Source organism: Ailuropoda melanoleuca, chromosome 13, assembly GCF_002007445.2.
Source record: "Ailuropoda melanoleuca isolate Jingjing chromosome 13, ASM200744v2, whole genome shotgun sequence".
NCBI classification, from domain to species: Eukaryota; Metazoa; Chordata; class Mammalia; order Carnivora; family Ursidae; genus Ailuropoda; species Ailuropoda melanoleuca.
In genome coordinates, this window is record NC_048230.1 from 26,645,164 (window position 1) to 26,671,436 (window position 26,273).

Below are 26,273 nucleotides of genomic sequence, written 5' to 3' on the forward strand. Positions count from 1 at the left end.
TTTATTTATTGTATGTCTTCCCTCAATAGAACAGGAATCCCAGCAGAGCAGGGACCCACCAGTCTTATCTGCGGCTGTATTCCTGTTCCCCAAGAGCAGGATTATATTAGGTCACGGAATCAAAGTTAAAACCAACAAAAACATCACTTGATTAATTATGAATATGCTGAATAGAGCATAGTAGTTTAAAACTGCTTTTGCTAATTTTATTTTGCCTGATCTGTTGTCAACAGCAGCTCTTAGATGGCTCTGTTCTAAAATTATTCCTCCTCCTACGCTCTGTCTTATTTACCTCACTGTTCTCAGGATCATAAAAGTAACATCTCTTTGAAGGCCTCTGAATTTTAAGCACATACATTTGCATATTAATACGAAGGGTTTTCCTTGGAAGACTCTGGACAACGAACGAGTTTTCTACAAGAGTTTTCTACAAGGGTCGATGCACGTGAGATCAGGTGGGCCTGTTTCTCAGGCTTATGAATCTTTTCTTTCCGCTTTATAAATTCCTTTTCCTTCCTCTGAGCAAAGGATTGTTTCTACTGAAACTTGAACAAATGAGTGAGAACACAGAACTTTCTGGGTTGCTCTGTGCAATTCTTGATGATTCACATTGTCAGGGAAAGTCTTTGGAAAGCAGTACAAGCAAGGAAGCAGAGAAGCGTTCAGTGATTCTGTGACTCAGCGGCACCAAGTCTTTTTGATTCGTTTGTAACAGAGTACGTACCTCATCTAGTATCTTTCTTTCTTTAATAGACTGGGTCACCCCTAAAGAGATGACAGAAAAGACAGGTCACACAAAGGCAGAAGAAGGTGCTCTTTTCATGGAGGTGGACGGGGAAGCGATTCGGGCAACAGCGCAGATGGCAGAACACTGAGTAGAGGTCCTCTCTCTATAAGGCCGTAGCTCCCTAAAAGATTTTCTTCTGGAGACACAGTGCTGGCTTAATTTAAACATTATGAAAGTGCCTGCTGCACATGGATTTCTGCCTGGTATTAAATAAATCCTTAGTTATGTGCTAACTTTGCTAGGAGCAGATTAGGTCCTATTAGTTATAAAAAGAAATCCATTTTCCCCAACATCACCAGCTTATTCAAACAAAGAGATATGCATTCAAGATAAAGCTAGTTGAGTGTTACCATTAAAGACCTTTTGGTAATTCAGATTCAGCATCAGCAGAAACCTTAGGTGTTAAAAAATGTTAGGTGTAAAAATGCAATTCTGAGGTGTTAAAGGGAGGAGGGGAGATATTATATTGTACTTACAGAAATAGCTAACTACCCATTTTCCTCCTGCGATACCCAGAAAATATTTCAGCGTCCGTTCGCACACAAACTCAGCATCTGCAGGATGAAAAACATCCAAAGGATTAGAAGCTGAAAACAAAAATCAGGAAGTTCTGCTGTAAGAAGCTAAAGTGTCCTCAGCTCCTTATGCCACTTGAGATCAATCCGGATTGATGATTCCAACAGCCCTGGTGATAGACTCAGAGGCTGGAAGCATCCCTAATTATAACCAGCAAGTGTGCATCTTTGGAAGTCTGGAAGAGGCTGACACGAGGTTAACACCATAGGAAAGGTCTGCTCTATCTTCTAGGCGCTCAAGATGTCTGTCACTGCGTTCAAGAAATTCCCCACGTCAGTAGTATCGATACACGAGGATGGGGAAGGTCTATGTCACTGGACGGCAAAATGCGAAAGGACACGAGTACGTGAAATCCTGAATCTGAAATGTCCACGTAAGTGATAAAGTTTCATCCCTCGAACGTCTGCTGGGGAGTCCTAACTCAATTCCTAATTTCCCTGAGAGGGCCAGGCAACGAGACTATTTTCACAGCTTTTCTCTTTTCTACGTATTTCAGAAAGCAGTAGCTGAAGAATCAGTTCTGTTTTTTCGTAGCGTTTCAAAGGCCCCCTTTGAAGAACTAAGCAAAATGAAGAAAGAACACTTAGTTTTAAACGGGAGAAATGGATTTAACTAAATCTTAAACACAGTAGGCCATCTGCCAGTGGAAGCAATAGCCATTTTTCTCTCCCAGAATTCTTCACGAGTTAAAAAAAAAACTTTTTTCTTTCTTCAATTTTTAAAGCTTTTTAAACTGTTGTAAAAGTTGATTCAGTAATAGACTTTATTTTTTTATTTTTTTTTTTTAAAGATTTTATTTATTTATTTGACAGAGATAGAGAAGCCAGCGAGAGAGGGAACACAAGCAGGGGGAGTGGGAGAAGAAGAAGCAGGCTCATAGCGGAGGAGCCTGATGTGGGGCTCGATCCCATAACGCCGGGATCACGCCCTGAGCCGAAGGCAGACGCTTAACCGCTGTGCCACCCAGGCGCCCCTCAGTAATAGACTTTAAACTCAGAATTCTATTTTAGTTCATTTTTAGTGTAAAAGTAGCCAATGTTGTATCGCCTTTGTTTAAAGACTGAACAACTTTAGGGGCGCCTGGGTGGCACCGCGGTTAAGCGTCTGCCTTCGGCTCAGGGCGTGATCCCGGCGTTATGGGATCGAGCCCCACATCAGGCTCTTCCACTGTGAGCCTGCTTCTTCCTCTCCCACTCCCCCTGCTTGTGTTCCCTCTCTCGCTGGCTGTCTCTATCTCTGTCGAATAAATAAATAAAATCTTTAAAAAAAAAAAATAAAAATAAAAATAAAGACTGAACAACTTTAATTTGCATTTTAAAGTTTTCTTTTCGCCTTTCAGCAGCTTTGATCCCAAACTACAGCTTCAGATACATTAAACTTCAACGACGCTCATCTCTAAAACAGTACTTAGTTCAAAGTACCTTCTCCTGGCACCTGATTCCTGTGAGCCTTATCTTCTGACCCTGTGGTACAGTCTTTGCACCTCAGAAACCGAAGATCTTAGAGGTTTCGAAGGCACCACGTCCCTGCCAAGGAGCGTGGACCCCTACGCTCAAGCGCCAGAGGCCACACGACAGAAACATCCTGGAGAGAACCACCGTACTTCCGGAGAGTCACTTTCACTCGAAAGGTTTTAAGACTTGAACTACAGTCTTCATCTTCTGTGTGCCGCATGCACTGCTCTTTGCTTTCTGGGGCCCAACAAGGGAATCCACCTCCTCTTCCAGAAAGCAGCTCTTTGAATATTGGAAGACAGCTGGCTCGTTGCCTTCAGTGTTTCATTCCTTCCTCTGTTCTTCAAATGACGCTGCTTTGAATGCCTGTCCCCCATCCTCGTCATCCACGTCTGGATAAACACTCTAGTTTAGTTTGTCAGTGCCCAGAGTCAGAAGAAAGCACGGTGCTCAAAGCAGAGCACATCATCTTCCGGGCAGTCGCTCCCGCAGACAATACAGCCGGGGTGGGGGGTCAGAGTCTGCACTTCGCTTGCTCTGGACACTAGGCTTATGTTCATAAGGCCCAATTTCAAATGAGCTTTTTCAGCAGCCCTGAGATGTTTACTTAGATTTAAGCTAAAAGCCTCTGGGGTCTCCGTGATCATACAAGCCATAATTAAGATTGAAAAAGAGGAAGGTGTAGGACAAATGAATTTTCCCCTTCTCTTTTTCCTGGTTCATACACTAGGCTACCTCAGAGCGGACAGTGGACTTGCTTCCTGAAAAACTGTCAACCACACTCAATCCGGGTGTGTGAGTGGAGCTAGGACATGGAGTGGACATGGAGCTGGCGTTTCCAACCACCCGGATTTTGAGTGCAAAGTCGCTTCATTCCCCTCTTTGCCCCCTGTGTTCCTCCAGGACTTGGGCTCTGCCTTATCAGACAGCCCTTCACACAGTGTGGTCTAGGCAGGATGGACTAGAAGTGGCTCGCCGTTCTGGCTCACTACTCTCCAAATCTTAACCCAAAGAAAAGGGGGTCAGGACATAGCCAAACTATTATTTTTCTTTCATAAATAACTGATCGACTGCTGGAAGATTGTCATCCATGCTTTGCTTAACAAACTCTCCCATTTCTTCATGTAGTTTTATGCAAAGGATGCACCATGCTCTATAAGGCTCTTGGTGTACCTGTTTTCATGATGACGTGAGTAGTCTCTTCAGAAATTTGATTCGTTAAAGCAATGTGGTGTTTTTTGGCAAACTTCTGCACAAGCATCTGAAATCAAATGAAATATTACATTATAATAAATTACCTCTAGTACACAGCTTAGGCTGTTAGTTACCCCAGCTCTGACTCTCCATTTTCCTCACAAAAGGTACATCCCTTTTATTCAAACAGGCCTGAAGGCCCAAAATAAATAGTAATTTAATAAAAATTATGTAGAAATCAGAGGAAAACATTCTAAAATAGTCTGTACTCACAGACATGGAATTACAACCCAGGATTCAAAATAATAATTTTTCCCTTTAATAGCAGATATCATCTGATTCCCTAAAACAGTTTCTTGGCAGAGTGATACTCGACTATAATTTAGATTTATCAGCCTACACTTTATAAGCCAAGAGGTAACCAGCCTATTCAGAAAGTTATGCCACAGATATGGATGTGGCTGAAAAACAAGGTTCAACCCTCTGATAGTTACAAAACATTCAAGTCAAGATGCTTCTAAAGGTCAGTGCAAAAACTATCAATTCCTCTTAACGATAAGGATTGGAGGAGACTCAGATGCTTCCCAAAAGAAAGCTACAGCCTTCTAGCTATAATCTATCAACCAAATAAAAATCAATAGGCAGTAAAAGGGATTAACCAGATCCATTATGGACACAGTTGACATCATCAGTAGCTACTGTTTGGTAAACAGCTTTGCTTCCCAAGGGCCATCATGTACTAGTCATGACCACCCATGCCAATATTTCTGCACTGTACAATACTGCAATGGAGACCAGTCATCTTTCTTTCAAGCTGCCTTGCTCCTTACTGCCACAGGGCACTGCAAAAGGGAGGCTAGAGAAGCTAATGACATCCTCCCCCTTTTGCCACTGCCCTCTGCCAGGATCATTAGCAATTCTGAACTGATTAATTGCTGAAATCCCAGCCTTGAAACAGTGTTCAGTTAGAAGAGCAACTGCTGAAAAGATCATCTTAATATGGGCTTTGGAATTAATCATGTGTACTACAGTCAGCAGCTTTCATAATAAATTTACCACACTTCAGCAACTCTGAATGGAACCGAAAAGTTTTCCTCTTGACTTGCCTAAAGACAACACGTACCCAAGTCACTTACAGTCTAATCTGCAGCTCCAAGTTGTCCACGGCAAGAAAAGATTAGATCATTTTAGCCTCTCGGAAAAGCTGAACTCACAAAACAAAGGAAAGGGGAGCGCTAATTTTCAATGAATAAAAGGGAATTCTAGATGTACAGGCAAATGACCAAGAGCAATAGAAGCAGACAAAGGTATGAATTTTCAGAACAGACAGCTGATCTGGGCGCATGGTTGTGAGATGGGAATTCTAGCGTTATTGATGAGAATTTATTCACTCTATCTACTAGGGCAAACACAGGTTACTCTCTGCCGTTTTATTTATTTACTTTTTAAAGATTTTATTTTATTTTTATCTGACAGAGATAGAGACAGCCAGTGAAGAGAGGGAACACAAGCAGGGGGAGTGGGAGAGGAAGAAGCAGGCTCACAGCAGAGGAGCCTGATGTGGGGCTCGATCCCATAACGCCGGGATCACGCCCTGAGCCGAAGGCAGACGCTCAACCGCTGTGCCACCCAGGCGCCCCAACTCTCTGCCCTTTTAGTAGTGGGATACATTTGGCCCCTGAGCCACTACCTATAGAGAGGAGGAGAAATGGTTCTAGGAAGGATATATTAAGAAAGATACTTAAGAAGGACTGGGTCATCTCTTGGTGTGCAATAAATGGCACCCATGATTGCATCCATTTGATACGCTGGTGTGTTATCTTACGATTTTAAAGAAATATTCGTTCAACTTACTTTATTATGAAAGGATACCAATGGTGATTAACTACCCTGGGAGGTCAATTTCCTATGATGTCTAAAATCTACACTCTGCCCAAGCAGAAACAAAATTTCAGTGGTCTTAATATTTTAACGGATATTTTTCTACAATGTGAAACAAATCCTATTTCTGGCACCAGGGGCTCAAGGACATGTCAAATCCTAATAGGGAAGGGGTGCTGTAGGGCAGAAATGATAGAGCAGGCTACTGAATAACTGGGTTACAAGCCAGGATAAAGACAAACACTGGAGCAATGCTACTATCTGGCCATTTGCTTGGGACCAATTTGGATTTAGTTAATTATGCTCGTAAGCACACAGACATAAACCAAGGTGTTTCCTCTGGGGATTAAAACTATACTTACTTGCTTTTTCAGAAAAAAAATTAAAATTAAAAAGCTCTATATTATACCCAAAGCTAGAACCTTTCTGTTAATGTTTAATAATTATTTTAAGTAAATATATACAAAATAGTGCATGCTACAGCTTTATCTAGGTCCCAATCTTCAGAAATTAGCAATGGAAATTAGATTACATATAATCATTCTTGGTTCCTAGATTTCTCCCTATAGGTTATTCATTGCTAGTACCTACTTAAAACTAGTTGTAATTTGTTAAGAAATCTCAGTCGTTAGGGAGATACATAAATACACTCACAAATTCTTTTGGGGTTAAGCCTGATGCCACCATAGATATTGCTCCGTTGATTTTTTTTACTGAAGATATAACTTCTGGCTTCTCCCTGCCCACAGTGTCTTCCCTCTTATTATACCCAGCAGTATTAGCAACATGGACAGCAGCTGTACTCTTGGCTGATTCTTCAACTTGAAATTGGGGTAATTTCAAAGCAGAGGTTGAAGTTGGCATGCTGCTAACATGAGCTGGCTCTGGGGCTCTGTCTGCAGAGGGATCAGACTCAGGGTCATCAGAGAAGAGGCTGATTCCAGACTCGAGGTAAGGGGTTCCCTCTGAAAGGCACAGGGGAAGAAGTTAACCCAGACGACGACGAATCTTGAATTACAAATACTATTCATCATGATTCTATATTTTAAAAATAAAAGTTTAAGCCAACTGACTAAAGAAATATAGCAGCATTTTATTGCTAATGACAGGAATACAAGTAACTTTAAATATTCTTTTGAAATTTTTTATTACCTATATTATATTCTCCAACTGTTTAATAATGACCGTAAAGAACAAGGTACTTTTGTAAGGAAGGAGAACAATTTTGAAAAATTAGACAAATACTCGATTTTTCTTTATCCATGATGATATCATTGTCTTTTTGACTTAATAAATCATCAGATATCATTACCAAATTAAAAATAGAAGACCATTCCTGAAACACTTCAGAGAACGTCACTCCATCAGGAAGTAAGCACAGCTAAAGAGAACACGTGAGATCCCTAAAATGACCTTAATGAACACGGCCAAATACGACGTTTAGTACCAAAGAGCACCTCTTATGACAATGTGTTTTTGAGGACTAATTTAAAACTTTCTTTACTGATTGAAACTTTGATTTATAAGCCATAAAACACACCATTCATTTAAAGTGATTTATAAGGCTTAAAATGCATAGTCATTTATATTCATTAATTCATAGAATAAGAGCTTACTTTGGAGATTCGACTCATTTTTCAATAAAGGACAGGCTGAAAACTTTATTCTAGGGCCCTAGAATTCTTTATTTTTTACTTTTTTTTTTTTTTTAAGCAATCCCTATGCCTAATGTGGGGCTCAAACTCATGACCCCAAGATCAAGAGTTGCACCCTCTACTGACTGAGCCAGGCAGGCACCCCTAGGGCCCTAGAATTCTTACTTAACAGTTGAAATAAAATATTTAGAGCACACAAGACTCTCCCATCCTCAAAACTGTTAGAGTTAAACCAGTAAAGACAGATTAAGAGCTGCAATAATTTTCATGTAAATTTGGATTAATATTCAAGCTATTTTTCTAAAATGGGTTTAAGTATAAGAGAAGCATTCATTATAGACTAGACATGCTAGACATCTGAAAAGTTAATTAGCCAAAATATCTTTAGGTCAGATTCAAAGTAAAACAGAAGTGTTTTCTCCATTAGAGCAGATGAAATATTACCCAGATCTGGTCTTGGCAAAGACTGCTCCACGACCTCTTGCGCCTCTGACTTAGTCGGTGCTTGTTCCTCCACACTGACGACCTTAATGAGCTCCTTTTGAGACGGGCAGTTTCTGTTCTGAAGATTCCTTGGGCCGCTGTGCACATACCACCTGGTATCTAACAACCGGGATGGAGAAGGGGAAGACCTAGAAGAAGGATGAAGGGAGAAACACACCACCACAGTTTGTGAAAGGACTCATCATACTTCCTGGGCAGCGGATGTGAAAGTGGAGCAGCTCACTGTCAGGGAGATGGGGAATGACTAGCGAAAAAGAACCCGAGTGACTGCCCAGAAGTCTGGATTCATGGAGCCTGCCAACGTGTCAGGGCTGACATATAACAGCTCCCCTTAGGGCCTGAGCCGAGGCAGGACATTTCTCAGCTGTTTAAAAGCATGTCAGCAAATTTCACCAAATTCTCCACTGCCACTCAATCAAATTCTATCTGCTCTTCCACTTGAGTCCAAATGCATGTATTAGAATCAGATCTCTCATGAAAATAGAAAGCTGATTAATTTTGACATTTCTGCACTCATTCTTTCTGCCCAATTTTAGCAGAATTCATAGAAACATCCCTATCTCCTGCCTTTTCAAGATCCAAAGCCATTCTCAAAACAAAAGCCAGCTATAAAGTACTGTCAGAAGAGCATATGCGCCCAGTGATTCCGTCCTCCACTCTTTCCGGTGTTTAGGGCTTTGCAGAATAAGATACTTAGCAACAGATTTATTTAAAGGATACTTAACAGATTTGAGGAATTCATCCTCAAATGCATTAGTTATAGTTTCCTTTAAATAATAAACAACGGCTATTAAATAATCAAATACAATTATTATAATATACAATCTATTATAATGGATTATATAATAAGATATTATAACATAATAATATTAATTATAATACATCAAATAATTGTCTATTAAACAATTATTGGGTGTTTACTACAAGTCAGGCAATAAAAGTAAGCCCTGTGCATTAAAGATGAGCAAAACCTCAATCACCACTCTCAGGCAGTCTAGTAGAGAGAGGACATTTAATCAACGTGTAGTTTCTTTTTTTTTTTTCTTTCGTATATGTATGAATAAAGCATCAAGAATCAGACGCCTAACTGTCTAAGCCACCCAGGCACCCCAATATGCAGGTTCTTTACTAGAAGTCTCTATAGGGTACACTGGGGAGGAGGAGAAGGTATAGGAATATTTAGTGTAAATATTAAATGGATGGTAGCTCAATTGATGGCAATGAAGTCATTCCCTCTAAACATGGGCCAGTGCTTATGGAGGCCAGATCTTTGCATTCTCTCACAGCCACAATGTCAGTCTCCCAGCCTCAAAAATATATCAGTTCAAGAGGCTTGAAAGATAGTATGATTAGATTATCGACAACTTGTCACTATTTTCAGGAAGACAAATAAAAAATAAAAGTATATGTATACACAGTAGGATCTCAATAAATACGAATTCTATTTCCCTCCTAGAGTGGTGAGATGCAGGCCTGCGATGGCTCTGAGGTTCTGTCCTGAACTTTCAAATAGGAAGAACAGCCCCAACCTGTCCTTTCACCCTTACAGTACTGTAAAGATCCAATGAGGAAGCAGATAAAGTACTTTTGAAAATATGAAGTGCTACACAGTCTTATCTCAATAATGATTTGCATAGACATCCCCGAAAGATAGTCTGACTTTTCCTGGGGTCAATCAATAGCTAAACTTTTTCTAAAGAGGCCAAAACTTCAATCAGGGCCAAGGCTGCCTGTCTACCTCAGCTCCCAGGCTTGTTGAGGTTTCAGTTCAACGTTTTATTCTGCCCTTCAAAAGGGACAGATCTGTGCATTTCTCACCTCGTAGCTCATGCCTTGTATAGATCCAGAAAACCTACGTGCAATTAAACAAAAGAAGTGTCCTAGAGCAATGAGAGGTTAGAAATGGCTCTTTACAAAAAAACTAGAAAAAGGATGGTGAAAAAAATTTAATAATAAGAGTTCAATACAAGTAAGGATGTTACTTAGAGACTACAACTTGACATGTATTACGTCTTACCTTCTTGTTCCTGGTTCTTTATTTTTACTGGTGGAACTATCCAGAGATACTTGAAATTTGTCAGCAGAAAGGCTTTCGGGATTCTGGCTTATAGGATAGTCACTACTTTTCTCTGAAGTTAATACTGCTTGAAATGGGATGAGAAAACAAAGAAATCTACTTTACTGCTTTGTCCTGATGGTGATAATTCGGGTGAGGATATCGATTTTTTCGAAAGCAGCAACCTGTGACAATCAAATTGGTTTTTAAACAAGTATATCAGACAAAATTTTGTAGACCTAAGTGTTGCAGCACCAGGTGAAACTAAATGACTCAAAAATCGTAGGGACAATGAAAGGAAACACTTCAGGACGGAGTCAATGAAGATACCCGGCGGAGACGGGGCTGGGAAAAAACATACATTTTTTGGCCCTGAATGATAAGGAAACAAGAATAGGAAATGAATTTTTATCTCTGCAGCAAAATAAATTATTCTGAAATCCCCTTAGACAGCAGGAAAGAGAAAGTACTGGAAAGCACAAAGCACATTCCCTACTGCCTCCACATCAAAGACTGCAGAGGATGGGGGTTGAACTTTTTGCACGTGTGGGGAAATAAGAGGGGAGCGGTCAGATGAGAAAGAAAAAAACAGGTGACATCTTGCTTCCCATTTTCAATGACTCAGAAAAAAACAAGCCAAAAAAACCAACACACACAAAAACCAAGGTGCTGACTGATAAGGAACCTTGAAGGAATCTATGGAACAGCTGATGAAACGGCACAGGAAAAGGAAAACACACACAACAGACCCAAGGCAAAGTTCTGGCACGTTAGTGCGTCCTTTTTATTTATTAATTCCTCCAAATGTATTATTGTACCACTGCTTCCTAGGAAATGCCTTCAAGGCAGAAATCTTTAAAAAGCAAAAACAAACACTTAAAATTAGAAATGTCTTCTACCCATTAAAAAGTCACTGACGACTATAATTTATTTTGAGCTTTTATTAGTAAGTCAAGGCAGAAAATTTTAAACAAAAGGCTATACTAATTAAACTGTTTTTGAAGTCACTGGGTAACCTGGGGGGAATAATCACTGATCTCCTGAGTTATTCCTCAAATGCATTATTTCTAGTTTCCTTTATGCCTATTTTTTCTGGACCTGTGCGTTTCTAGGAACACAGGAACTCCCAACTGCTGAAAGCAAGCACTCTTACAGTGAACCAGCAGGTTTTTCTTTCAACTGTGTATCATTTCCCCCTAAATACAGAGTGATAATTGATAAAAGGTAATGTGTAGTCTCTAAGGAATCACACCAAACAGAATTAACCACTGGAAAGGGTTAAAATAAAAAAGTGAAAGGGTGTGTGTGGGGGAGGAGCCTCAGACACAAACACAGATATTAAAGTCATTCCATTGTCTAAACATCTGGCATATGAATTGTTCTTTTCTTTTTAAAGACTTTATTTATTATTTGAGAGACAGCATGCAAACGCTGGAGAATGTGAGAGGAGGGTGGGGGGCCAGAGACGGAGGGAGAGAATCCCAAGCAGATTCCAAGCTGAGCGCAGAGCCCCATGGGGCTCAGTCCCAGGACTCCGAGACCATGACCTGAACCGAAACCAAGGGTCAGATGCTTAACTGACCCAGCCACTCAGGTGTCCCGCTCTTTTCAATACAATAGGGCTCAAACTACAAAGAAATTAAACTAACCTGAGTTGGATTCGATACCTCAATAGTATACAAAAAACACAGGGCAAAATTTTCTGCTCTTCTTCTTCCTTAATCCTTATTTCATTAAGCAGGACCCAGAGGCCAAGTCCTAGAATAGTCCCTCTTAAATCACCCCCTCTTCTGTGGGGGGGGGGGTCTTTTTTTTTTTTTTAAAGATTTTATTTATTTATTTGACAGAGATAGAGACAGCCAGCGAGAGAGGGAACACAAGCAGGGGGAGTGGGAGAGGAAGAAGCAGGCTCATAGTGGAGGAGCCTGATGTGGGACTCGATCCCAAGACCCCGGGATCACGCCCTGGGCCGAAGGCAGACGTTTAACCGCTGTGCCACCCAGGCGCCCCGGGGGTCTTTTTTTTTTAACATTTTATTTGAGAGAGAGAAAGTGTGTGTGTGAGAAAGAGATGGGGGGGGGGCGCCTGGGTGGCACAGCGGATAAGCGTCTGCCTTCGGCTCAGGGCGTGATCCCGGTGTTGTGGGATCGAGCCCCACGTCAGGCTCTTCTGCTGTGGGCCTGCTTCTTCCTCTCCCATTCCCCCTGCTTGTGTTCCCTCTCTCGCTGGCTGTCTCTATCTCTGTCGAATAAATAAATAAAATCTTTAAAAAAAAAAAAAAAAAAAAAAAAAAAAAGAAAGAGATGGGGGGAGGGGTAGAGGGAGAAGCAGACTCCCCACTGAGCAAGGAGCCTGACTTGGGACTCGATCCCATAAACCCATTATCAACTTGGGACTCGATCCCATAACCCAGTATCATGACCTGAACCGAAGGCAGATGCTTAATGGACTAAGCCACCCAGGTGCCCCTCTTCTGGGGGATCTTAACCTGTTATATTCTTCATGGGTAGGGAATATGGGCTAGACCAAACATTTAACAAACTTACTGACTGCCTATTATGCATTAAGAATTATGCAAAGTATTGGGAGAGAAATCAAAGGAAAAAACATCAGGGAAGAAGGAAAGATATTAATTATAAACTACAAAGTACAGGACCTACAATGAAATACAGTTTTAAAAAATACATAACCCAGGGGCACCTGGGTGGCTCAGTCATTAGGTGTCTGCCTTCAGCTCAGGGAGTGATCCCAGAGTCCTGGGATCAAGCCCCGCATCAGGCTCCCTGCTCCGCTGGGAGCCTGCTTCTTCCTCTCCCACTCCCTCTGCTTGTGTTCCCTCTCTCGCTGGCTGCCTCTCTCTGTCAAATAAATAAATAAAATCTTAAAAAAAAAAAAAACAAACATAACCCACCCACCCCAACTGATTCAGAATTTCCAGGGCAGAAGTCTAGGAATTTTTAACAAGTGCTTCCAGGAATGAATATATTGTGGGACAGAGGAGCTCAGATGTGTCTAAAAATCACTTCCACTGTAATGGACTGTGACTTTACAAATGCTAATGTTTGCTTTATGAATGACAGGTAATCCAGGAGGGAAAAAATCCCAACAAAGTGCCTGATATGAAACAGCTTTACCTGTAGAGGGAAGTATACATAATTTATAATGGGTAAGGATACACATTTGCACAAAAATATGCAGGCTTGGGAATGACCTCTAGATAAACCACAGGACAGATCTACGCTAAGGGCAGAACATTTGAGGTGAAGACCTCTCATCATTTTAAGAGGGCCTTCATCATTTTAAGAATATTGGCTCAGGGCACGTGGGTGGCTCAGTCGGTTGAGCGTTTGCCTTCAGCTCAGGTCAAGATGGGGGGGAGGTCCTGGGATCCAGCCCCCTGAGCCCCCCCACCCCACAGGGCGGGCTCCTTGTTCAATGGGGAGTCTGCTTCTCCCTCTGCCCCTCCCCCCGCTTGTGCTCTCTCTCAAATAATAAAATCTTTATTTTATTTTTTAATATGTTATTTATTTGTCAGAGAGAGAGAGCACAAGCAGAGGGAGCGGCAGGCAGAGGGAGAATCAGGCTCGCCACTGAGCAAGGAGTCAGATGTGGGATTCCATCCCAGGACCCTGGGTGGCTCAGTCGGTTGAGCGTCTGCTTTCGAGTCAGGTCATGATTCCAGGGTCCTAGGATCAAGCCCTGAGTCTGGCTCTCTGCTCAGTGGGGAGCCTGCTTCTCTCCCTCTGCCTGCAGCTCCCCCTGCTTGTGCTCTCTCTCTGACAAATAAATAAAATCTTAAAAAAAAAAAAGTTGTTTGCTTGAATTTTAGTTCAACTCAAACCAACTTAAGAAAGGAAAAGTCACAAAACTTGAGTTGATATTAACTTGATACTCACACTGTTTCAGAAATAAAGCCACAAAATTTCAGAATTCATACCCAGAAATTTCCTTTCAGTAAGTCTGGGGTGGGTTTTTGAGTTTTTTAATAATGTGAATTAAAATATTTACTGAGTGCCTACTGTGTTCTAAGAGTTCTCTGCCCTCATGGAATCTACATTCTAATGGGAGGTGAGGAGGAATTCTCAACAGTAAGCAAAACAAATTGTGTATTATTAAAAGTTCATAAGGGTTATGAAAAGAGTAACAGGGTAAAGTGGAGAAGTCGGAGAGGTAAAACTTGCAATAAAAAATATGGTGGCTCATGCTAGGTCTTATTGAGAAGTAGCATTTGAACAATTTGTACAAGATATTTCAGTTATGCCAATGTAAGAGGTCATGGAGGACGCTCTCTGTGGAGCTAAGAGAAAGGACTTTTTTCTCTTTCTTTTCTTTTTTTAGTAATGTCTACATCCAACATGAGGCTCGAACACACGACTGAGCCAGCCAGGCACCACAAGGACTCTTTTCTTCTCTTCTTTCTTAAGATTTTTTATTAATTTATTTATTTGAGAGAGAGGAGAGGAAGCACAGAGGGAGAGGGAGAAGCAGACTCCCTGCTGAGCAGAGAGCCCAACATGGGGCTCGATCACAGGACCCTGAGATCATGACCTGACTTGAAGGCAGACGTTTAACCGACTGAGCCACCCAGGCGCCTCGCACCTTGTATCTTTTTTTTTTTTTAAAGATTTTATTTATTTATTTAACAGAGATAGAGACAGCCAGCGAGAGAGGGAACACAAAGCAGGGCGAGTGGGAGAGGAAGAAGCAGGCTCATAGCGGAGGAGCCTGATGTGGGGCTCGATCCCATAACTCTGGGATCACGCCCTGAGCTGAAGGCAGACACCTAATGACTGCGCCACCCAGGCGCCCCAATACCTTTTATCTTTTCAACCAGGAAATTTTCATAAGCTTCTCCTCTCTCCTCTCAGCATTGACCCACCTACCTCAGAACTCTGTGGATGCTATGAGAAAGAAGACTGAGTAAGTTTACTTTAAAGGATAGAGTAAAAGCTCCTGACAAAAATGTTACACAGAGATTCAAAAGAAATTCTCAAAAAGGTTTTCAAATCCATAGTACAGCATAATGTATAAAAATGTAGCATTTATGAAATTTTAAAATGAAGGAAAGCAAGCCACAAGAAACATGCTGTCTGCAGATCTTCAGGAAAAAATAAATGCACACACACAACACTCCAAACAAGAGACAGTAGATTTACACACGTATTCAAAGCCAGACAATAACATTTTCTACGTTGTGCATTAACATGGAAAGTCTAGTCTGTTTTTAGACTGAAGATGGTGAAAGCACCGCAAAGAAAAGAACTGTGCTGGGGACGGGACTTTGGGCTTCATTATCTGGGAGATGAACTAAATGAAGGTACAGTTACAAAGAAAGCATTTAAGGAAATACATTTTGAACCACTGCCATAGCAACAGAGTCCCCAGCTTCTCATGCATGAGCTACCGTTTCTCCCTGAACACAAAAATGCTGCAAGGCGCATTCTGGGACCAGGGCCACACTGTTCTGGAGAAGTGAGACTTGAATTCCTAGAAAGAAGAAAAGACAGGCCCTAAAGGCCCCAGCAGAGCTGCAGAAGGGAGCGACGAAAAAGGAACCTTCACACTAAGTTAGCTGGGTAGGTATCACGGAGACAGTAGTGAAGAACACTTTGGGGGGACTCACCACACCTCCCTGTCCCTAAGCAGCAGCTCCCCCCCGCCCCCCTACCGTGGAACCCGTGTCTGCACACAGCCTCTCACCTATGTGTCTGTGGCTCTGCCCCTATTTACAACCTGCCTGATGTGCCATCTTCCACAAGGCTCTGTCCAATTAAAGGCTCAAACTTTCAGCTCACTTTCCTTCATTTACTCCACGTTATTCCTCAGCTCAGTGCTCACTTCTTACAGGAAGTCAGCTCTGATCAATTCCAACCTGCCTGGATACTCCAAATGCCTTCGCTCAGAGGTCCGTCTGGTCTTGTTGATAACAAATAATGCTGGTATAAAGTGCCTGCCTCTCCCACATAGCTGGACATTTTGTGGATCATGGCGCAATTCCTGACAGCTAGGACAGCTCTCTCAAAACCAGAACGCGCATTAATTAGGGCTTTAGGACCTGACACCACTGTTAAAAGGACTAAGTCTGAGTGTTGTTTTTCTAAGCTTTCTAGAATGAAGGGTTGCCTATTTCCAGTCTCCCGCATCACACTCAGTTTCCTATGGGGTCCCCGTAGCATCTCTTCTTTGTGGGTTCTCAGTCAGACAATGGTACTTCATGACTGTCTTGGTTACTCTACAAGGTAAATTAGTTGTGAGCAGGGAACGGAGGCAAGGCTCTAAATAAAATTATCCATGGAGTGACTCAGCAAACCTATGCTGAGCAAAGAACATAAAATGTCAGAGTTAGGCCCACACTTTTTTTTTAGGAGTTTATTTATTTATTTATTTGAGAGAGTGAGAGCGAGAGAGCGTGAGCATGAGTGGGGGGAGGAGCCGAGGGAGAGGGACAAGCAGACTGTGCGCTGAGCACGGAGCCCGATGTGGAGCTTGATCCCAGGCCCGAGATCATGACCTGAGCCGAAATCAAGAGTCAGACGCTTAACCGACTGAGCCACCCAGGCGCCCCTAGGCCCACACTTTTTAGAAGGATAAAGGCTTAGGGAGGAGAAGAATTCCGCTTAACATACCAGAGTTAGGCCAATATGACAAACCTTTTCCTGATGTGTTTTGTTCCGGATTTAGCAGATCCTCTGGGGCACCAGAACCTGCTAGGAGGGAAGGGGAGCTGCGAGAAGGCTGGCTCCCGTGCTGCTCTAACACGGCTTCCAGTTCGGCCATTTCCTGCTGGAGCTTTATCAGGTTATCTTGCATGGTATCCCTCTGCTGTGAACACAAGAAACGACACCAGGAAAGTCACACTCTTCCAGCAACTTGCCACAAAGCAAGGATATGTCACACCAATTAATTTTAGCATGGGAACCGAAACCACCTAGTATGGAATTATGAGTTCTGGCTGAACACCCTTTAATCCAACCATATTCCTGCAATTAATGCCCATGAAATTATCTCCGAATGATGTTAGAGTGGGGGAAAAAAAACTCCTCAAACTCTCCCAAATAGACTTGGCTTTACTGTGATGTCCTTTCAAAGTTGGTTATTTTCTTTTAAAGCGAGGGAGCAAAAAAAGAAACAACGAAGGTACTCAAACACGATATTTAAAATTAGCATGATTCTGTTAACATTTTACACAGGCTGTGTTTCACAGACTTGGTACTGTAGGACTCTTACGAGATTTAGATTAGTCCGTATAAATAATGTCTGATTTCTGCCTGGTAAGGGCTGTTCCTTTTCTGGGATTCTTTGACCATTTAGTTTCTAAAAGAGAGAAAGCAAAGAGCTGATCCACTGATTTATCTATTTGTTCCTTCAACAACTATTTGCTGACCATGTATTATATGCAAGGCACTGTTCTAGTGCTGGGGATTAGAGCCCTCATGGTGTTGCCATTCTGCAAGCGGAGAGGGTACCTAGAGATGACCTGCTGGAGGGAAGGATCTAGCACAAAGAGCCCTGGGTAACCCTGTAAGGACAGTTACTGTTTTCAACTCAAGAGAATGGGCGCTTTTTTTTTTTTTTTAAGATTTTATTTATTTGGGGGCGCCTGGGTGGCACAGCAGTTAAGCATCTGCCTTTGGCTCAGGGCGTGATCCCGGTGTTATGGGATCGAGCCCCACATCGGGCTCCTCTGCTGAGAGACTGCTTCTTCCTCTCCCACTCCCTCTGCTTGTGTTCCCTCTCTCGCTGGCTGTCTCTATCTCTGTCAAATAAATAAATAAAATCTTTAAAAAAAAAAAAAAGATTTTATTTATTTGACAAAGAGAGAGACAGCCAGCGAGAGAGGGAACACAAGCAGGGGGAGTGGGAGAGGAAGAAGCAGGCTCCCAGCGGAGGAGCCCGATGTGGGGCCCAATCCCAGGACCCTGGAATCACGCCCTGAGCCGAAGGCAGACGCTTAAGGACTGAGCCACCCAGGCGCCCCCAGATAATGGGCTCTTCCTGCTTATGGGGCTTCTGATGTTTATTTCTCCGTTTCAAGAAGAAAGCTACTAAGTCTTAGGTTTTTGATAAGCAAAGTACTTGGTAAATAAGGAGCTTTCCAAAACATACATTTTTTCATCACTGGTAGAAGGCACATCGATGGTTGCCGGCAAACCCCAGGGAAAGACTGTTTCACCCTCTGCTGCTTCTGATCCTTGCAAAATGACGTTGCCCGCTACTAAAAACAAGCCATCTCCTTTCTCCTGCAATACCGAGTTCACAGTTTTCAGGTTTTTAGGACCAGAAAATGTATTCCCAGCGTCACAAAGGCTTCTGCTGCTGCCCTGAGATCGCCCTGCTGCCAACCAGCAGCGCCATTGCCACCACGTGGTGCTTGTGGGTAGTTCTGTCGCTGATCACACCCTGACCCTGGGGCAGCCTCAGTAAATCTGGAAGGAAACCGAGTGCACAGCCAACTGATAAGCTTCAGAAGCCGTATTAGTCACTTCTGGCACGACCATCACATCTAACCTCTCTGTGGCCATGAAATAGGTTAGAAAATCAGGAAAAATAGTAACAGGAGAACTGTAATTAGAGAACTTTCCTTTGGGTTTTCCCAAAGGAATTACTTTATAACCTAAATTCCCTTGTAGGTAATTGCCCAGATACATTTGGGAGACCAAAACCAAATTGCTTACTGAGGCTTTTTTTTAATTATTATTCTAATTCTTTAGTGTTTCTGGAATTAGCCTTACTCTTCTTTTCTATTCCCAACATGCTACTCCGATCTCTTTTAATACAGCTGCATTACTGTGGAAGTTCTTTAAAAGCCATTTTTACCGTGTCTCTTTCTTCCACAAGGATTTTAGTGGTATACCACTACTCAGTTAATACTTTCTGAACACTATATAATTATTACTCATTACTGCCCTCAGGATAAAGTCCAAATTCCTAAGCATAGCATTCAAAAGGCCTTACACACCCCGATCTTTTATTTCTTCCCTAAACTACTCATATGTCGTTTTCCAGTTACACAGGACAATTCTGTGCTTTCTGGACATTTCATGCCTCTGCGTCTTTGCCTTGATTGCTGCCTCCCTTCTCTATCTGGAAAAATTCTTCTCCTCTTTCAAGGCCCAGCTCAAGTGGCTCCTTCAGAAGTCCCCACCAGCTACATCTATCAGGAACAGGCGATCCCGCACTACCTCTTTTATCCTACTAATGCATTAGTATATGGAAGTGCAATACCGACCCTTCTTGATGGGAGGAATCCTTCCTTAATCATTTTTGTATTCCCAATGCCTCGCAGGTAGTTAAGTACTCAGTAAATGTTTAATGCAAAAATGAATAAATAAATAATCCATCTTTGATAAAAAAATAGATACTGATGGTACCAAATTAGGATTTCTCTATCTCCTATATACTTCTCCTTAGTTCGATTAAACAGATAGAGGGAAAAGATCCCACTTCAATCATTTTGCCTGTCTGTGCTACTCTAGATTTAAGTTAGCCAGGAAACCTGACCTTAAGTCTGTTTTGGGGTAGATGCTTGATAAAAACACTTGGCAAAATGAATCTTCAACAAATAGACATATCTCTGCGAATAAGATCAGGAATGTGAAAAACAAGGAGGATGGACAGAATCAGAAACCAGGACCTACAACCTTAAAACACAAGGGACAAAAAGGTGAAAGGTCGACAGAGCCCCAAATCCACACCCAGAAAGGATCATAGGAGTTGCAGAGGAAAGGCCTCCTTAGTCTTTCTGTTCATTTAGTCACCATGGCAATCCCACACTGGTGACAACTCAGGTGCAGAACGGGTTTCTTCCTGACTCCAGCAGGTTTCAGTCCTAGAGGGATCTGCTCTGTACAGAAAACGGGCAGGAGAAGACAAGCCCTTTCTTTCTATAGTCCTCACAGCAAGGCCAAGAATTAGAAGATTTTAAAACTGGATACCACCTGGTTTTGGCAAAAGTACAGGGAAATGGGAACCATCAAGTCCACCCATCAAGTCCACGAGGGCTGGAAGAATACAGCTTCATTCAATCTTTCTGAAGAACAATTTAACAATATGTACCAAAGACCAAACGCTCCAGTCTTAGGAATTTATACTAATGAAATCATTGGGAACGTGGGCAAATATTTAGCTATCAAGATACTACCATATGGGGGGTGCCTGGGTGGCACAGCGGTTAAGTGTCTGCCTTCGGCTCAAGGCGTGATCCCGGTGTTATGGGATCGAGCCCCACATCAGGCTCCTCCACTGAGCCTGCTTCTTCCTCTCCCACTCCCCCTGCTTGTGTTCCCTCTCTCGCTGGCTGTCTCTATCCCTGTCAAATGAATAAATAAAATCTTTAAGAGAAAAAAAAAAAGATACTACCATATGGGTGCCTGGCTGTCTCAGTCAGTAGAGCATGCAATTCTTGATCTTGGGGTTGTGAGTCTGAGCCCCGTGTTGGGTATAGAGATTACTTAAAAAATAAAAAATAAAAGATATTACCATAGTGCTGTACATAATAGCAAACTGTGCCTCTTACCCTGCAACCCTCATATTCAGCAACAGGTCAAATAAATCATGGCTCACCCAAAAGACAGAATACTATATAGTAATTAAAAATGAATCACTGAAGAAAACTTAATGACATAGAAAACACAACATTACAATGTAAGTACATGGAGTAGGATATAAATTTTTTTTTAAAGATTTTATTTATTTATGTGACAGAGAGACAGCCAGCGAGAGTGAGAACACAAGCAGGGGGAGTGGGGAGGAAGAAGCAGTCTTCCAGCAGAGCAGGGAGCCCAATGGGGGGCTTGATCCCAGGACCCTGGGATCATGCCCTGAGCCGAAAGCAGACGCTTAACAACTGCGCCACCCAGGCGCCCCGGATATAAATATTTTTTAAAGATAAGATATACACATAACCTTGTGCACATACAGGAAGAAGAATGAAGAATATGTATCAGTAAGTTAATAAGAATGATTACTAAGTAACCCACAGAATCTTTTAAATAATTAATGTATGCACATGGTATAAATTCAAGGCACAGGATAGTCAGAGAAAAGTAGGGTTTCCTCCTTCTCCTCCCAGTCTTCTACTTCCCCACTCCAAGGGCAACTACTATTACCTGTTCTGTGAAGATGCTGGTGTGAATCTTTAAATGCTGTAATACAGTGCTTTTCCGAGACTACTCTCTCTGCAGTACTGAAACATTCCTGTTATCAAATGCCGTAGATATGACAAGGCTCTTATCCCGTTCATAAGTAACCCTGATATTGGTCTTGAGCACGATATAGGAAGTAAAATTGTGTACTTTCTTTTTTAAAGAAAAAAGGGGACTTACAGGCACCAAAGAACAACTACCAAATTAGAAGAGAAAGAACATAAGAAATCTCTACAAAACAACGCGAGGCTAGATTGTCTCTAACAGAAAGAGAACTCTGTAGGCTCCAATTTTGCCCCGAGAATGAACACACCCCCTCTCTTTGATACAGTAGTGCTCTCATAGATATATCTGCTATCGGGAGAATTGGTTTTGAAGGTTTGGCTTATTCATTAAATTCCGGATTGAGTGTGCTGCCATGAGCCAGCTGGTCTGTACGTATGTGTGTGTATGAAATAAAAGGCAGCATGAGTTCTGTTCAGATGCTAACAATCTACCTGGAGGAGACCAGGTACCACACACAACTGTTAGACCGTTAATTCTAAAGGATGATACAAGCAAATGTCAGAATGTGGGGTGCATGCTCCCGAACGCTAGAGGACACGACAGACACCCCCCCACACACGCTCTTTACCTGAGTGGTTAAAATATCACTCTGAGAGGACAACCCTGAACAGTCTTCGGAGAGGCTCGTTTCACTCTCATACCCGGATGCCGCTTCACCTTAAATGATAAAAATAGCTTCAGATGTAAAAACAGACAGACAACACACACTGCAACTTGCCGCACCCATGCCTTCCCATTGGCAGGACAAACTTCACTTTCATGTTATGTAAAATGATTACGCTCCTTGTTTTGGGACACTCGGATTTCCTCTTGGAAATCAAAACAACGAAAACCAGAAAGAAGTCCACCAACAGTTAGATCTCATTCAAACAGAGAAGATGTGCCAGCTGGGTAAAGGACTTTTAGGGAAAGGCACCTTAGGAGGAACATGGGTAAAGTTTAAGAAGCAGTGGCTTTAGTCGCACTTGGAAGCTTGTAAAACGTGCTCCCCCACAAGGCTTCAACAGTTAGCTCATTTCTAGAATACGGACGGGGCAAACACAAAAACCTGGTTCCAGTACCTAAGTCTGAATCCACACTCTGTTCTTCGTGATTATCTTCGTCCAGGCCAAGTTCCCTTTCATCATCATCATCTGAAACCAATTCCTTGTCGCTCAGAACATCCAGGTTTTCAGACTGATGCCTCACTTGTTTGGAAGGGGAATCGAACATCAAGAAAGGATCCTGGCTATTTGTAGTAACTATCAAGTCTTCCAATGCACTGTGCTGTGAAGAAAATAAGCTCCCAGAACACCTTGCCTCCTCACTAAGATAATGTTCCTGGGATGCCTTTGCTGATGGTCCCTGGTTACTGAGGTCACTTAAACTATTCTTCCGTGAGTCTAGGTTCTCCTCTGTTTTCTTAGACAGACCCTCTGTGGCAACAGCATTGTGACTGGTAGGCTGAGAAGGTGTGTTGGTTACTTTACCAAATAGTAAGTGTTGGAAGCACGGAAGCTCTTCCTCTTCACTGGATGTGTTCTCTTCTGAGGACTCTAATTTCCTGGCCCCTCTTTGGTGACCCTGGGCCAAATGTGTTTCGTCTAAATGGCTCCTTCCGAAGGCTCCTTTCTGGACACTTTTGCTAAAAACAGCAGATCTTTCCCTAATGTCACTTTCGGCAAAGCTGCTTTTTCCCTTTATTTTGTCACCATTTAATAGGTCATCAGGTGTCTCCGAACAAACCTGAGAAGCGTGAGTGCTTCCCATCGGTTGTTCGGGGTTATCTGAAATTAGACATGGAGAGAAATCTGCATTAACAGACAGAACTACGCCTTCGTTTTCTCCTTGCCTTTTCATTTCCGGATGTTTACAATTACTTACAGGAGGGCTTTGCTTATAGACTTCAGGTTGCATAAGACCTAATCTGAGCATAGCGTTTACTTTAGGTCCTCGGTGTCTACCTAGTTCTGCCTGAACGTTTTCACCACTGGAACCCACTTCATTAATGCTAGAGCCTGCTTCATTAGTACTGGAACCTACTTCATTAACACTGCTTGAGCTGACTTCCTTCAAAGTGCTTTCTCTAATGTTATTTTGGCTAATTGTGCTCACTGTACTTTGAATGACGCTCTCATTTCCCATTGCTCTTTCGGGTGACATTGAATGCTGCTCAAACCTTTCCTCTGACGGGTTTTTCTTACATAGAGTTTTAACATATGATCTGATGGGAGAAAGTGGTGGTATATGATAAGGGTTGTGGGAAATTCCACGGTTATTTGCAATAAGGAGTTCCGTTTCCTTGCCTCTGAACGGAGATGACGGACAAAGCTTAGCGCCTCCTTTTATGCTACATTTGGCATAATCACCTGGCTTCTTAGCTTGCTGACTCACTGCAGAAAAGCCTGCAGTTGCATGAACTGCCTGCACATGCTTGATTTCAGACTCTTTCTTTCCCTGATTTTCTTCTTTTTGTCCACCTTCAAGAGTGACTTTTGGACTTTGTTTCCTTAAGGCCCCGGAGTGGGCACAGACCATTGCACAGTCCTTTTCTGGATCTCCTGGATTTGAAAACAGAGCAAATGACTGACGCTTTGAAACCTTGAACGTGTTGTATAAATACTGTGTGTCAAGTTCACTCTCTTCCATTGCTATTCTTGTCTCCTGAGTGTGGTTATCTTCACATGTCAGTGGATCTGCAAAACCCTCTGTGTCATTTCTAGTATCTTTAGAACAACCGTGGATAGGTTCCTTGGGGTTTTCAGTTGCTGCGCACAGATTCGCACGTCGATTTGGTGCTGTTTTTGCCTTCCTTAGGGTGTCAGCTTCCAGTAACGAGATACTGTCCTGAGTGCCGTAATCAGTATCAGGTACCAGTGAAATATGGATACTCTCCACAGATCTTTCAGTTTGCAAACCTCTTCCTCCACCCAAGAGCAGCTCTTTGGGATCTCTGGTGCTATCAGACACTCGAATTCTTCCTAGGCTCTCTTCTATTTCTTCTCTTTGAAGGCCAGGGTTGACAAACTCTTGAGGTTTATTAGAACTTGAACAGTTAGCGGAAAAACCAGGTACACTTGTCAAATTTAGCTCTGGGAAAGCATGACTGGCAAGTCTCTTATTTATCTGTTCACCTGGCTTACTGCCCCTCCTGGCTCCAGTTGCAGGTTCTTTACCTTCCATGAGCTGAAGCGTTTTGCTGTGTCTGACTGGCATTCGGTCCAAATGCTGTTTCTTCATCTCTTCACTGCTAGAACAACTATCGATCTGTAGTTCGCTATGATCAGGCGGGCTTGGATTTCTATTGACTACGAATTCAAGCGCACAAGCGTGCCTGGTGGAGGACTTCCTCCTCAGTCTGTTCTTCTTAGAGGCTTTCGAACAGCAGCTATTTAATTCCAGTTCCATATTGCTTATACTGCTGCTTATCGGTTCAGCTTTGCTTCTAAAAGCAGATTCTTTTTCCAATGATTCTGTTGGGTTAGCATTTTTCTCATTCTGAACATAATCACCTTTTGCTTCATTCTCAGGACCGTTATTTGTAATATTCATCAAGTGACCATTTCGCGCGATTTGGTTGGTTCCCTCAACTAGCTTTTCAGGAGTCTTTGGAACAACGGCCAAATCTACTTTCTTGATAAAATCCTCAGGAAGAAGGCCTGACGTAGTTCTCCTTTTACACTTTGCTTTATTTGTGAGGGGATGGGCTCGCGTTGTCTGAGGCTCAATAGCACGCACTCCTATAATTAGATCTTCATTCGTGTGGCTAGGGAGGCTCGCCTTCCTCCGGTAGGTTTTCCCAAATATTTTATCTTCGATATTACTCTCTACTGACTTGGGGTGGACTCTTTCACTTCCACGTATCAAAGCATCCTGAGGATCACTGGCCATTAAATCTACTTTCTCAGAAGAACCAGAATATCCGTCCACTTCATTTGGAACTTCTACTGCACCAGCTACTTCAGTATTCGATTCAGATCCCCCGTCATGTGAGTCATCAGAAGTTAACATTTCATCACTTCTGAAAAACCACTCATTAACTTTCTGTATGCTACTATTCAGTGTTATCCAAGGAACATCTTGAGAATCTCTAGGACAGTCAGAGCATGCAGGTTTCTGCTTCCTCGGTTTTTTTCTCCCATGCAGGGGATCAGCATTCAGAAGTACCTTTTTCTCTGTGCTGGGAGTCTGCCTATCATTACATGTTTCCTTACTTTCAGCCCATCTGCTCTGTTGGCTCCTTGCTAAGCCAAGCTGTTTGCTTTTATTACAGACTTCAGCCTTTTCTACATTCATTCTGTCTTTAGTGAGTAATAAACTGCTGTTCTCATGCTGTAATGAGCTGGCATGAGTATTTGTGCCACATGGCTCCACATGCAAGTTTGAAACAGAAATACCCTGATACTTTTCTGGATGCTTCTCAGTTGCATGCTTCTCAGTGGTGGTCAAATCTTTATTACCAGATTGATGATATTCAATATTTGTTATGTCCTCAGAAATTTCACAAGCAGCTGAAAGTACACAAAAACAACAAGGTGCTTAAAAACGGAATTATCATGAAAAAAATATATACATTTAATACAACTTGGGGGTGGAAATAAAGCACCTGGCTATTTTTAGAGAAACTAACCTCATAAACCACCAAGTATACTGAAGATATAGCTCATGTACTTTCACAGAATTCCTGTTTACCTAGATTCTCATTATTTCCACTCAAAATACTTAAAATTTTAATTTCAGAATTTTCCCTGTTCATAAACCACACCTCCTATTTCCCTAACCTCTGACTAAAAGCAGACTGGGCATCAGATAGACAGTGATCTGTTCTATCTTCAGACTCATACTCCCTATATTTAAATACCAGTGTACAAAAGATGAAACACAAACACATCAATTAAAAGTAAAAGGCAACAACCAGTTACATAGGCTACTATTATAATCACATCAGCCTCGTGCCATTGAAACAGATCAGCCTGT

At 42.2% G+C, this 26,273-nt stretch overlaps 1 protein-coding gene across 12 annotated transcripts in view; it reads right to left on the reverse strand.

Annotated features, from left to right (window-relative positions):
- The window catches only part of BRCA1 (BRCA1 DNA repair associated), a 62,438-nt gene that overhangs the window by 11,722 nt on the left and 24,443 nt on the right, over window positions 1–26,273 (reverse strand). For 6 of the 12 annotated variants that reach the window (XM_034641123.1, XM_019792849.2, XM_034641126.1 and 3 more), the window contains 9 exons: window positions 22,379–25,807; window positions 21,886–21,974; window positions 16,758–16,929; window positions 10,069–10,195; window positions 7,992–8,179; window positions 6,547–6,857; window positions 3,991–4,078; window positions 1,264–1,341; window positions 725–765 (listed from right to left, as the gene is read on the reverse strand). In XM_034641123.1, coding sequence (XP_034497014.1) covers window positions 725–765; window positions 1,264–1,341; window positions 3,991–4,078; window positions 6,547–6,857; window positions 7,992–8,179; window positions 10,069–10,195; window positions 16,758–16,929; window positions 21,886–21,974; window positions 22,379–25,807 — 4,523 coding nt within the window. The remainder of the gene's footprint in view (window positions 1–724; window positions 766–1,263; window positions 1,342–3,990; window positions 4,079–6,546; window positions 6,858–7,991; window positions 8,180–10,068; window positions 10,196–16,757; window positions 16,930–21,885; window positions 21,975–22,378; window positions 25,808–26,273) is intronic. The other 6 variants (XM_034641127.1, XM_034641125.1, XM_034641129.1 and 3 more) reach the window with 5 other exon arrangements.